General features: G+C 41.6%; 1 protein-coding gene across 4 annotated transcripts in view; it reads right to left on the bottom strand.

Annotated features, from left to right (window-relative positions):
* Positions 1-12,443, bottom strand: part of IYD (iodotyrosine deiodinase) — a 28,356-nt gene extending 15,913 nt beyond the window's left edge. For all 4 annotated transcript variants that reach the window (XR_012158086.1, XR_012158084.1, XR_012158085.1 and 1 more), the window contains exon 1: positions 12,175-12,443. Coding sequence is in view for 1 of the 4 variants with exons in the window: in XM_073337632.1 (XP_073193733.1) it covers positions 12,175-12,361 (187 nt within the window). In the remaining 3 variants the exon portion in view is untranslated. The remainder of the gene's footprint in view (positions 1-12,174) is intronic.
* Between the last annotated feature and the right edge of the window lie 1,808 nt (positions 12,444-14,251).

The following is a 14,251-nucleotide window of genomic DNA, read 5'->3' as shown; positions in this document are numbered from 1 at the left end:
AAGAGGGGCATCTACACTTGTGACAAACCCATACTAAACTGGAGATAAAACATTGATTTAAAATGCTTCCTGCTAGCATACATTAACACACAGCTGGCCTGATTCTCTACTCACATCTGTTTACACAGACATAACTTTATTGACTTCTTCAGTGAATTTATTCCTAATTTGCACTTGTGTAGGTGAGAGGAGGCTCAGGGCCAGTTTGTTTGGCTGATGGGAACTAGTCATAACAATTTTAGCCTGGGCCTGGCCCAAATCAGCCAAGCAAACTGTGCTTAAAGATGTTAATAATAATTCCACCAACTTAGTCTCATCCCTAATGGATCCAGAAAGTAGAAAGTGTGACTTAAAAAAACAAAACAAAAACAAAGGATTTTTAACTAACAAGGTTTTTTCTAAGTTGAACAAAACACAGAAAAGAAGACAGAGTGGTAATTTTCTTATAATGTTTTTGTGTCTGCATTATTGACTACATCAGCTCATGTACTACCGGTCTCTACCTCTTTCCCTTTCATAAATTCATAGATATTACGGTCAGAAGGGACCATTATGATCATCTAGTCCGACCTCCTGCACAACGCAGGGCACAGAATCTCACCCACCCACTCCTACGAAAAACCTCTCACCTATGTCTGAGCTATTGAAGTCCTCAAATCGTGGTTTAAAGACTTCAAGGAGCAGAGATCCTCCAGCAAGTGACCCATGCCCCAGGCTACAGAGGAAGGCGAAAAACCTCCAGGGCCTCTTCCAATCTGCCCTGGAGGAAAATTCCACTCTCCAACCCCAAATATGGCCATCGGCTAAACCCTGAGCATATGGGCAAGATTCACCAGCCAGATACCCAGGAAAGAATTTTCTGTAGTAACTCAGATCCCACCCCATCTAACATCCCACCACAGGCCATTGGGCCTATTTACCATGAATAGTTAAAGATCAATTAATTACCAAAATCATGTTATCCCATCATACCATCTCCTCCATAAACTTATCGAGTTTAATCTTAAAGCCAGATAGGTCTTTTGCTCCCACTGCTTCCCTTGGAAGGCTATTCACTCCTCTGATGGTTAGAAACCTTCGTCTAATTTCAAGTCTAAACTTCCCAATGACCAGTTTATATCCATTTGTTCTTGTGTCCACATTGGTACTGAGCTTAAATAATTCCTCTCCCTCTCCGGTATTTATCCCTCTGATATATTTATAGAGAGCAATCATTTCTCCCCTCAACCTTCTTTTAGTTAGGCTAAACAAGCCAAGCTCCTTGAGTCTCCTTTCATAAGACAAGTTTTCCATTCCTCAGATCATCCTAGTAGCCCTTCTCTGTACCTGTTCCAGTTTGAATTCATCCTTCTTAAACATGGGAGACCAGAACTGCACACAATATTCCAGGTGAGGTCTCACCAGTGCCTTGTATAACGGTACTAAAACCTCCTTATCTCTACTGGAAATACCTCACCTGATGCATCCCAAGACCACGTTAGCTTTCTTCATGGCCATATCACATTGGTGGCTCATACTCATCCTATGATCAACCAATACTCCAAGGTCCTTATCCTCCTCCGTTACTTCTAATTGATACGTCCCTGGCTTATAACTAAAATTCTTGTTATTAATCCCTAAATGCATAACCTTACACTTCTCACTATTAAATTTCATCCTATTACTATAACTCCAGTTTACAAGGTCATCCAAATCTTCCTGTATGATATCCTAGTCTCTCTCTAAATTGGCAATACCTCCCAGCTTTGTATCATCCGCAAACTTTATTAGCACACTCCCACTTTTTGTGCCGAGGTCAGTAATAAAAAGGTTAAATAAGATTGGTCCCAAAACTGATTCCTGAGGAACTCCACTGGTAACCTCCCTCCAGCCTGACAGTTCACCTTTCAGTAGGACCCGCTGTAATCTCCCCTTTAACCAATTCCTTATCCACCTTTCAATTTTCATATTGATCCCCATCTTTTCCAATTTAACTAATAATTCCCCATGTGGCACGGTATCAGACGCCTTACTGAAATCTAGGTAAATTAGATCTACTGCATTTCCTTTGTCTAAAAAATCTGTTACTTTCTTAAAGAAGGAGATCAGTTTGGTTTGGCATGATCTACCTTTTGTAAAACCATGTTGTATTTTGTCCCATTTACCATTGACCTCAATGTCCTTAACTACTTTCTCCTTCAAATTTTTTTCCAAGACCTTGCATACTACAGATGTCAAACTACCAGGCCTGTAGTTACCCGGATCACTTTTTTTTTTTTCTTAAAAATAGGAACTATGTTAGCAATTCTCCAATCATACGGTACAACCCCTGAGTTTACAGATTCATTCAAAATTCTTGCTAAAGGGTTTGCAATTTCATGTGCCAATTCCTTTAATATTCTTGGATGAAGATTATCTGGGCCCCCAGATTTAGTCCCATTAAGCTGTTCGAGTTTCGCTTCTACCTCAGATATGGTAATATCTACCTCCATATCCTCATTCCCATTTGTCATGCTACCATTACCCCTAAGATCCTCATTAGCCTCACTAAAGACTGAGGCAAAGTATTTGTTTAGATATTGGGCCAGGCCTAGATTATCCTTGACCTCCACTCCATCCTCAGTGTTTAGCAGTCCCACTTCTTCTTTCTTTGTTTTCTTCTTATTTATATGGCTAAAGAACCTTTTACTATTGGTTTTAATTCCCTTTGCAAGGTCCAACTCTACTTTACTTTTAGCCTGTCTTACTTTATCCCTACATGTTCTGACCTCAATAAGGTAGCTTTCCATGCTGATCCCTCCCATCTTCCACTCCCTGTATGCTTTCTGCTTTTTCTTAATCACCTCTTTGAGATGCTTGCTCATCCAGCTTGATCTACAACTCCTGCCTATAAATTTTTTCCCCTTTCTTGGGATGCAGGCTTCCAATAGCTTCTACAGCTTTGACTTGAAGTAATCCCAGGCCTCCTCTGCATTTAGATCCATAAATTCTTCAGTCCAATCCACTTCCGTAACTAATTTCCTTAATTTTTGAAAGTCAGCCGTTTTGAAATCAAAAATCCTAGTTGCAGATTTATTTTTATTAATCCTTCTGTTCAGTTTGAACTGAATTAGCTCATGATCACTTGAACCAAGATTGTCCCCTACAACCATTTCTTCTATGAGGTCCTCACGACTCACAAAAACCAAATCTAAAATGGCATCCCCTCTAGTCGGTTCAGCAACTACTTGATGAAGGAATCCATCAGCTATCACATCTAGGAAAATCTGAGCCCTATTATTATTAGAATCATAGAATCATAGAATATCAGGGTTGGAAGGGACCCCAGAAGGTCATCTAGTCCAACCCCCTGCTCAAAGCAGGACCAATTCCCAGTTAAATCATCCCAGCCAGGGCTTTGTCAAGCCTGACCTTAAAAACCTCTAAGGAAGGAGATTCTACCACCTCCCTAGGTAACGCATTCCAGTGTTTCACCACCCTCTTAGTGAAAAAGTTTTTCCTAATATCCAATCTAAACCTCCCCCACTGCAACTTGAGACCATTACTCCTCGTTCTGTCATCTGCTACCATTGAGAACAGTCTAGAGCCATCCTCTTTGGAACCCCCTTTCAGGTAGTTGAAAGCAGCTATCAAATCCCCCCTCATTCTTCTCTTCTGCAGGCTAAAGATTCCTCTTTAGGTCTTATAAATTACACTGTATACATGCATCACACTTTTAGAAGAAATGGTGAGTGCATTTAATGAGAGTATATTGCCAGAATCAGGCTTCACTAACATAGGACCTCTTCTATATAACTGTAGCACACTCTTGCCAGTGCTAATGATCTCAGTGGATGATTAGGGCAACAAGGGTAAGAACAGCTCACTTTGTTTTGAATGATCCTTGTCTGTTACTGTAAATTGGCTTTATATGCATCTTTACAGAGCAATTTCACTTGCTTACTTTCCATTATCACAAATCTCCACTGATCTTAACATCTGCTCCAGAAAAAGACTTGCATTTCTTCCCGACTTGTGTCTTAATGGAATATGGCAATAGTTAACTGGGAAAGATTATGAAGAGACAAGGTGGGCAAGGTAATATCTTTTATTAGACCAACTTTTGTTGGTCAGAGAGACAAACTTTCGAGTGTACACAGAGCTCTTCTTCAGGCCTGAAGAAGATATTACCTCCATCCACCTTGTCTCTCTAATATCCTGGGACCAACACAGCTACAACAACACCGCATACAAAGATTACGAAGACATTTCAGAGGTGATCTGTATATTAAGATCCTGAACTTTTAATAGTTAATGGTGGACTCACTAGTCTGAACTTGTCTCAGCAACAGTCTAGATGTAGGTGGAATAACTGCAAAAATTTCAATGAGTTGGAGGGGTAACCCTTCTGCTCGTCAGAGCTGGCAGCAACAAGGGCCGGGTTCAGTATCTAGGGGTTCCATTCCAAAAACACGATGCAAAACCGGCTCGAGCCCCCACCCAGTGACCTGGGACAAATATATACCACCCCTGCTGGGCGCCTCCAAGAGGCAATACTTCCCCTCTCGCAAGCACAGACTCTGAGTGTAGCAAAAAGTCTTTTAATAACAGAGAGAAACAATGTGGCATTATGTTGGGGAAACACCACCAACAGGATTCATAACACAACCTATGAGCAAAAAAGCCAACCCAAGCAAATTGGGGCGTGTCCTTTCCCTTTGGCTCTTGAGTCCAGCAACCCAAAAGCACCCAAAGTCCCAAAAGTCCAACGATACAAAAGTCTCTGTCCCTGGTCAGGGCAGCCCCAAAGTTTGAAAGTTTATCTGCAGAGTTTTACCTCCCAACCTGGGTGGAAATGGGGGGTGTTAAGGGGCACCTTACATGGTCCAAGGCTCACCTCTCCATAGGACTCCGCTCTGCCAGCTGCCCCCATGAGCTGCTCCCGGCATCTGACAAATTGCTCTGCTCTGCCATATATCTTCAGGCTCCCCCAATACTTAACACAACACTCAGTGATTTCAGCTCTTAGTAAGTTTAGCTCTTTTGTGATTTCGGTTTGTACTAGGGGAGCCTCAGTAATGGTGCACCATTAGCCCAAAGTTAATTCAGCTCAGCAGCCTATAACTAAACTCCTAATAGAATCAAAATTAACTCTGATATTCCACAATGGAGAGAGGAGGAAGTGCAATTAGCATGTAAGGCCCTCAGCAGGGGCCCCATACCACCAAGTATTAATACCTGTCCCCAGCCTCTCTCCATTCACTGGGTTTTTGGAACGCATGACCCTTGCCTAGCGAGTGCTGCTTAGTTGATGGTGAGTCCCTCCATCATAACAAAAGGCCAAGTACAGTTCCACTGTCCTTGATTCACATAATCAGGATAACAACAGTTTATTCCTGCCCCAATAACAGGGAAACTGGGGCTCCTACAACGGCCAAAGTGACCATCTAGGCAGGGTGAGTGTGCCTGTGCAAATGAGATCAGCCGCTGAGGTTCTTTTCCACAACCCACCATGACTCGCCACCAGATGTCAGGGTAGAGCTCATCCTGACTCTGCTTACAGAGGCAAAGCATTTTGGCCCAGATTTTTAAAGGCATTTAGGTGTCGTAATGCCTAACTGATTTAGGAGGCTAAATCTCATTTTCAAAAAGGATTTAGACACTTAGGAGCCTAAATCTCATTGATTGGCAATTGGATTTAGGCTCATAAGTGTCTAAATCCCTTTTGAAAATGAGATTTAGTCTCCGAAATCAGTTAGGAGTTGAAACACTCTGTGCAGCAATGTCTAAATACCTTCAAAAATCTGGGTTTCTGTTACTATGTACTGCAGCTATGAAATTCACAGTTTCTTGCTATAAGAGGTGCTCAGTCTCTTTCATTGTTCATGGCAAGGTTAAAGACATATGTTTACCATAGCTTTCAACAATACTGAAGTGCTCATAGTGCTACTTTGGTAACAGAACAGTGCCTTGGAACATGGCTGTGACGGATGCAAATAGCTATTGTAGATGTAGAGAAGAAGAAAATCTCACATGCCTACAAAATCTACACAAATGAGGAAATTTCTAGGGGGATAGAAATAGAAGAGCAATCAGATCTGCTGTGCTGATACCCGTGACACTAAATGAATGTACTGTGTGCCTTCCACTTAGCAAATGATTGGTATTCGGATGGCTCCAAGCAATATTCTTCTCTTAAACTGGAGAAAGAACAACAACAAAAAGCTCCGTGGCATCTAACCTTTTCACACTCTGCAATTTAATTCCATTAAGCAGCTCTGGTGAGTCCAGCCAAGCAGTAAAACTAACTGTACCTAGTCTGTTACTGCTCAAAAGGTATGTCATTTTCAAAGCACTGCACCATTTTTAGGCTCACTGGATGGATGGATGGATGGATGGATAAGCAAGTGCTAGTGCTAATGGATACAAAGAATATCACTTGAGTCTTATGGGTGCTGATTCAGTAAAAACACTACCTATGTGTGGTTTGCTTTATGTCCAGGCAACTTACCCCCAGTTTATTAAAAAATTGAGAGTCATGGTCCAGTATAGACCAAGTTTGTACTGTATTGAACTGTAGGGCCCCACATCTCTTTTACTTCTTGGTTCACAGAAGATGACCCTGTCTCCTTCTTCTGCCTTGCTGTGTGCTAAATAGCAGCTGTCACTTGTCCATCAAACTAGCATCATATTATTTTCCCTTCTTTCTTTTGCAACATGTGTGTTCTCTTGCTCATGACACAGTAAAGCAGCTTCAGTGGGGTTGAGTGGCTTCTTCCAAGAACCAGGAAGAAAAATGAAACTTAGGGCTTGTCTACATAAGGATGCTCAGGAAAGTTTATCGGAATTAACTAACGTATGGTTTTAAAGTGGATTAGTTAAACTGCATTAAACCTCTGTGAGCATTCTCTTGTTCAGAATTAAAATGGCCTCAATTTGGTTTAGTTTAATCTCTTAGACAATAAACAAGCAATAATTTTAACTAGGAAAACAGAGTTATCATAACCATATTTTTTCACACAAAGTGGGGACAGCGATTCCAGATGCCCTCTGACTGCAAAATTGTAACATCTTATTGATATTTTCTACACCTATGTTGGTATTTTCACCAAAATTCATTCCCATCTGATGGCTTTTGTTTGATGGGTGTGAACTGGATAGGCGGTCTCAAACCAGTTGCTAATGTCCACATCACAGAAAACAGCAGAAATAGCTCTTGCAGAGTTGAGGGTTTGTAGCAAATAAATTAAAAATATTCCATCTGGGTTAAAAGAAATAATAAAATAAAAGACACTGCGTTCTACCTCTCCTTGGCCTTGTCTTCACTAGGAAAATTAAGACCCTTAATTCACAACCAGTACAATGACAGACAGGGCCCACCCTGGGCAGTGGGGAAGGTAGCACTTGAGCCCTGTTTGGACTACAGCCTCCTTCATTGCTACCACTGGTGGAGAATTGCTGGTCAGTTTTTCCGGTGCAGTTTTACACCAAGCTGCTTCTCAAATATGGTTGAACAAGAAGCATAATAAATTTTTTTTTCCAAAACTGTAAGACTTTATTTTCCAAGTCCCTTATCTTAGACCTGGTCTCTGCTTGGAAGTTTTACCAGCATAACTATTTTGGTTAGAGGTGTGATTTATTTATTTTTACAAAAATAGCTGTAGGCCAGGTCTACATTATGATTTTGTTGGCATAGCTATGTCGGTCAGAAGTTTGAAACAACCCACACCCTATAGCCAACACAGCTAACCAGCACAACCCCCACTGTTGTTGCAGCTATGTGGATGAAAGAGAGCTTCTGTCAGCGTAGCTAGTGTCATTTGGGGAAATGGTGTTATTATGCTGACAGAACTCCTCTCAGCATAAGTTGCATCTACATGAGGGGACTCTGCCAGTATTGCTCTATCAGCATAGCTATACCAGCAAAGCATTTGCAGTGTAGGCAGGGCACTAGTGTGAAAGCAGCTATACAGATATAAAGCACTTTTATACTGATACAACGGCATCCACACTAGGGAGGTTGTACTGCTTTAACTATACCAGTATAGTTATAGCAGAACAATTTCTAGTGTTGACAACATCTTAACACTACCTGGTTCCATTCAACTGAAACTTTCCACAGAACAACTTTTCCTTTAACTACAGGTCAAACAGGAGACATTTCAGGTAGAAATGAGCCTAAGAAAGTGAGTGAAGCTATTTAAATAAAATATAGTTTATAATGGAAACTCTGTTAATAACCAGGGACTCTGTTCCTGCACCTACTGAAGTCAATGGAAGTTTTACTACAGATTTCAAAGGGAGTATGATCGGACCTTTAATTAAGGCATTACTAGCTCAATAAATCACTACAGGGAGGGCCATGTTCTGATCTCAGTTCTATGTAAATCTCTGGGATATCCCTGAAGCAGAGCAGAATTTGCTCAGAGCACATTGTGGCTTTGCTCTTTTAACTTCTCTAGAGATAAAAAGAGGTGCTTGCCTGGCAGAGACGTTGGACTTTAAGCCTCTGTCAAGGTTCCTTCCCCACTCTGAACGCTAGGGTACAGATGTGGGGACCTGCATGAAAACCTCCTGAGCTTAGGTTAAAACTTCCCCAAGGTACAAACTATTTTACCGTTTGCCCTTGGATTTTCGCTGCCACCACCAAACGTCTAACACCGGTATTATTATTATTAGGAAAGAGCCCATTTGGAAACGTCTTTCCCCCCAAAATCCTCCCTTACCTTTACACCCCCCTTCCTGGGGAAGGCTTGATAAAAATCCTCACCGATTTGCATAGGTGACCACAGACCCAAACCCTTGGATCTTAAGAACAATGAAAAAAGCATTCAGTTTCTTAAAAGAAGAATTTTAATAGAAGAAAAGAATCACCTCTGTAAAATCAGGATGGTAAATACCGTTCAGGGTAATTAGATTCAAAACATAGAGAATCCCTCTAGGCAAAACCTTAAGTTACAAAAAGACACAAAAACAGGAATATCCATTCCATTCAGCACAGCTTATTTTCTCAGCCATTTAAAGAAATCATAATCTAATGCATATCTAGCTAGATTACTTACTAAATTCTAAGACTCCATTCCTGTTCTGTCCCAGACCCTTTTTTTCCCCCCCTCCAGCTTTGAAAGTATCTTGTCTCCTGACTGGTCATTGTGGTCAGGTGCCAGTGAGGTTATCCTAGCTTCTTAACCCTCTACAGGTGAAAGGGTTTTTCCTCTGGCCAGGAGGGATTTTAAAGGTGTTTACCCTTCCCTTTATATTTATGACAGCCTCACAGCACATAGAATCATAGAATCATAGAATATCAGGGTTGGAAGGGACCCCTGAAGGTCATCTAGTCCAACCCCCTGCTCGAAGCAGGACCAATTCCCAGTTAAATCATCCCAGCCAGGGCTTTGTCAAGCCTGACCTTAAAAACCTCTAAGGAAGGAGATTCTACCACCTCCCTAGGTAACACATTCCAGTGTTTCACCACCCTCTTAGTGAAAAAGCTTTTCCTAATATCCAATCTAAACCTCCCCCACTGCACTTGAGACCATTACTCCTCGTTCTGTCATCTGCTACCATTGAGAATAGTCTAGAGACATCCTCTTTGGAACCCCCTTTCAGGTAGTTGAAAGCAGCTATCAAATCCCCCCTCATTCTTCTCTTCTGCAGGCTAAACAATCCCAGCTCCCTCAGCCTCTCCTCATAAGTCATGTGTTCTAGACCCCTAATCATTTTTGTTGCCCTTCGCTGGACTCTCTCCAATTTATCCACATCCTTCTTGTAGTGTGGGGCCCAAAACTGGACACAGTACTCCAGATGAGGCCTCACCAATGTCGAATAGAGGGGAATGATCACGTCCCTCGATCTGCTCACTATGCCCCTACTTATACATCCCAAAATGCCATTGGCCTTCTTGGCAACAAGGGCACACTGCTGACTCGTATCCAGCTTCTCGTCCACTGTCACCCCTAGGTCCTTTTCCGCAGAACTGCTGCCTAGCCATTCGGTCCCTAGTCTGTAGCGGTGCATTGGATTCTTCCATCCTAAGTGCAGGACCCTGCACTTATCCTTATTGAACCTCATCAGATTTCTTTTGGCCCAATCCTCCAATTTGTCTAGGTCCTTCTGTATCCTATCCCTCCCCTCCAGCGTATCTACCACTCCTCCCAGTTTAGTATCATCCGCAAATTTGCTGAGAGTGTAATCCACACCATCCTCCAGATCATTTATGAAGATATTGAACAAAACCGGCCCCAGGACTGACCCTTGGGGCACTCCACTTGATACCGGCTGCCAACTAGACATGGAGCCATTGATCACTACCCGTTGAGCCCGACAATCTAGCCAGCTTTCTACCCACCTTATAGTGCATTCATCCAGCCCATACTTCCTTAACTTGCTGACAAGAATTAGAGGAGGGATTATTGCTTATTGTTCAAAAGTGAAAAAATCCTACTGTATTAGGGGGATGTTTGTTGTGTTATAGATACAGTAAATGGAGGAAGGTTGTCTAAAAATCTCCCTTTTTCTAACAGGACAAAAATATCTGTTTGCATATGAAAGTTAAATTTAATTTGACTCTGAATATTTTGAACAAAATTTTAAGTTGGCTCATTTTAAATTACTGGCATTTAAAAAAAAAAAAGAAGCAAGTAAAAGAAAAAATGTAAAACATTTTAAATATGACCCGTTGGCACTAAGGTCCCTCTTGAAGGACTTATATCTTTTTTGCTTATTTAGAAAATGTACGTTTTAAATTGATGGAGACATTCATAGTCAAAGTGCCACACTGAGAATTCACAGATCATCACTTTAATTGGCCACGGGGATTTTAATTTGCCACAGTTTAACTAGAATATTCAAGCATAAAGTGATAAAAGGAAAGGACTTTGTTAATTTTGTAGGGGATTAGTTTTTACATTGTGTAAGGAGGTTAAGGTAGATGAAGTGATTATTGTAAAAAGTTATAGATAATTTAGGAAACAGTGACTACAACTTAATGAGGTTCCATTATTGAGATTTTGGATATACATACTAGTAAATAACAAATTTATTTGGGCATAAGCTTTTGTGGGTTATAACCCACTTCATCAGACACATGGAGTGAAAATACAAGGAGCAGGTATAAATACATGAAAGGATGGGGGTTGCTTTACCAAGTGTGAGGTCAATCTAATGAGATACATCAATTAACAGCAGGATAAGGAACCCCCATCCTTTCATGTATTTATACCTGCTCTTGTATTTTGACTCCATGCATCTGTGAAGTGGGTTCTAACCCATGAAAGCTTATGCCCAAATAAATTTGTTAGTCTCTAAGGTGCCACAAGGACTCCTCGTTATTTTTGCTGATATAGACTAACACGGCTACCACTCTGAAACCTGATACTAGTAAATGAAACTTGAAAAGGCTTGTGAAATAGATAGATAATGTTCATTAGCAACAGACAGAGGAGCAGAAAACTGGTTGAAGTTTGAAGAATTGGAGACATGGGCTCTGGGAGAGCATGTATCATTATGAGATAAAAACCTAAATATAAAACTTTAAAACCACAATGGCTGAAACAGTAGTTTACATCAAATGAGAGTTTTTAAAAGAGCTCTAAAAATTACAGGGGGCAAAAATCTGCAGCATTAGTTTAAGAAAAAACAGAGAGAACTTAGAAAGTATATTCAAAGAGCAAAAAGGAGGAACTGTATATTTTGTGCACATACACACTTACATACCAATACTGCATCAGGATCTGCTAGCATAGGCCAGAGACCCCACATAAGTACAGAGGCCTTGGCTAGCGGTTCCAGTGCAAAAATCAATGCCACATTTTGTAAGTTCAAATTCTCTGCCTACCTATTTCTTGAAAAATCTGACCCCCAGCATACTTCCAAGCAGATCCCAGTCCTACATTCCTAACATAATGAGAGGCAATTTCCTCTTCTTTAGCCCCCTCTCACAATTATATCTCAGAGAAAATCTGACCCACAATTAATTACTTTATTTAAGCTAATCGTGTTGCCCAGTACTTGCTACTTTGGGATGGTCTGACTTATTCTGCCAGAGGTAGAATTTGTGATCTCTGTACTACTCGAAGTACTACAGTGCATTGTAGCAGCAAAGCTATGTCGCAGACTAACTCTGTCTAATTAGTCCAGAGGATCGTGTCTCCCCTATTCATACCAATAGATGAAAATTAAACACAAAAATGCAAAGTAGAGTTCTGTTTTCCTTACCTTCTTCCTCTACATGAAGGTCAGTGCTGTCTCTGAGGTCGTCATCCACCCATGGGCGAGATTCAGATTTATTTTTAGTTTCACTCTTCCCTTTCTTCCTGCTTTTCCTGTTGCTTTTCAGTATTATCCCAATCAAAACACATATAATTGCTATAAAGACTGGGGTCAGGGAAGAAAAGCGGTCCATGACCTGGAGTTTAATTTAGAAGGATGCACCTTCCCTTACACTGACAGTTTCTTTCCCAAAAAGAAAGAAAATGGGGACTGGTTGGAGGGTGATAAGCAAAAAGGGGTGGAACAAAACGTACAGTGAGAAAGGGGAAAGTTCAATACTCTGGTTCTGTTGTTTTCCAGACTCAGGCAAACATTTCTTTTGGCTGCAACTCTGTAGCATACCTCATTTGCTGGCATCCTCTTTAAAATCTGACACAACTGAGCAGTTTTCAAAATGCTGGCTCTCTCTCCCCGTGATCTTAGCAATGTCTTTTCAGTGTCTGCATCATAGTTAGGGAATGGTGGGAGTCCTGGGGCTCCCACAATCACACTTTCTTATTTTGTTTTCTATTGCCTTTCTTCTGTTTTTGTGCAGGAGCAAAGCCAACTTTATTATTTATTTACCCATTTATTTAATATGGGAGGGGTAAAGTTAAATTGGAGTTAAACTGCTGAATATAATTTTAACGAGTACTTGTATACCATGACTAAATTTGTCCACTTCTAATGAAGTGAGGTAAACGAGCTTCTCTTCCAAATACTGTTTTTCCTTTATTTATAAATGCAATCTCTACATTGCTGGGGAGGCAGCTATATCCCCCCATCTCCGTCCCCTGCCCCTCTGCCAGTCCTAGTTGTCTACACCCACGTTATGGTCTTGTCTTCCATTTGTTTTGTTTCTTTATTTCAGCATTGCCAACCCGAAGCATTCAAAAATTACGATTCAGCCTCCCATCCCCCAAAATTAAGAGATTTAAAAAAAAACTGTAGGTTTTTTATTTGTTTTCTGAGGGTTTAGTTTTCAGCGTTTCAAGCTTTTTTTCTGCAACCCTGAGGGCTAGAAGCTAATTAGAAAATAGATTTTTAAGGTGTCTATTTTTAATTCCTTTAAAAAAAATGCTAAGTGTTGTTCTTCTCCCTTTGAGGTATAAAAGGATCTTTTGAGCGGGCCAGAGAACACCACTCAAACACGCTTCAGTGTCTCTACCCCTCAAGCTCCTATGCCACAGTCTCTTTCTGCCTAATGCTTCCAAGTCCTGGGAAAAGCCGTGTACCATTAACAAAACAGCGATACTGACCACACAAAATGTGCTGTTGACTGCAAAAAACCACAAACCGACTGGAAAAAAGAGACACATATTCTCTATCGCTTTTGTTAATTTCTTTCAGTTACATTAATCTTAGGGCTACTTGTTATAAGATTAGCTCCAAAGCTGTCAGATGGAATGTGATTTTGAAAGTTGATGATGTCTATTTAAGATGGCTAATGATTAAAAATTAATAATTAAAAAGATTAAGTATGGCAGTCTATATCTGGGAAAGCAGTGACTCTGAAAACGACTTAGGGTCATGGGGGATAATCAACTGAACATGAGATCCCAGTGTGATTATTGGATGAGAGGGGTAGCATTACCTCTGCATATGCTGTGCTGGGTTTACAATGGCTCCAGTGGCTCCGTGGAGCCAGGCCCATGCTCAGAAGGGGCCCCGGCCTGCTCCACTTGCACTGCGCCCCGAGGCCCCGCTGGCTCCCCCGCCCACAACTTGATCCTCTTGGCCTCCCGCCAGCTGGCGAGGGCTCCTCTCCGCTCCCTGGCCCCACCCCCTGCTCCTCTCAGCCCCCTAGCTGGACCCCAGTCTCTGCTTCTCACCACCTGTGGGGCCCTACCTCTCTCCCTGGAGCTGAGCCACCTGGGACTGGTGCAGAAGCATCGCCAGTCTCAGCCAGGTATGTGTTGGGGAGAACAGTGTAGAGGGTTTGACTGGGCCCCTCCAGGCAAGTGCGTCTTGAGGGACCCCAGCTGGGGCAGGTCCTGGCCTGGCTGATTGCGCCACTCTCGAGGGGTTGGAGCGATTCGCAGCC

This window comes from Lepidochelys kempii, chromosome 3 (genome assembly GCF_965140265.1).
Source record: "Lepidochelys kempii isolate rLepKem1 chromosome 3, rLepKem1.hap2, whole genome shotgun sequence".
In the NCBI taxonomy this organism is placed as follows: domain Eukaryota; kingdom Metazoa; phylum Chordata; order Testudines; family Cheloniidae; genus Lepidochelys; species Lepidochelys kempii.
This window is presented reverse-complemented; position numbering and strand designations above follow the sequence as displayed.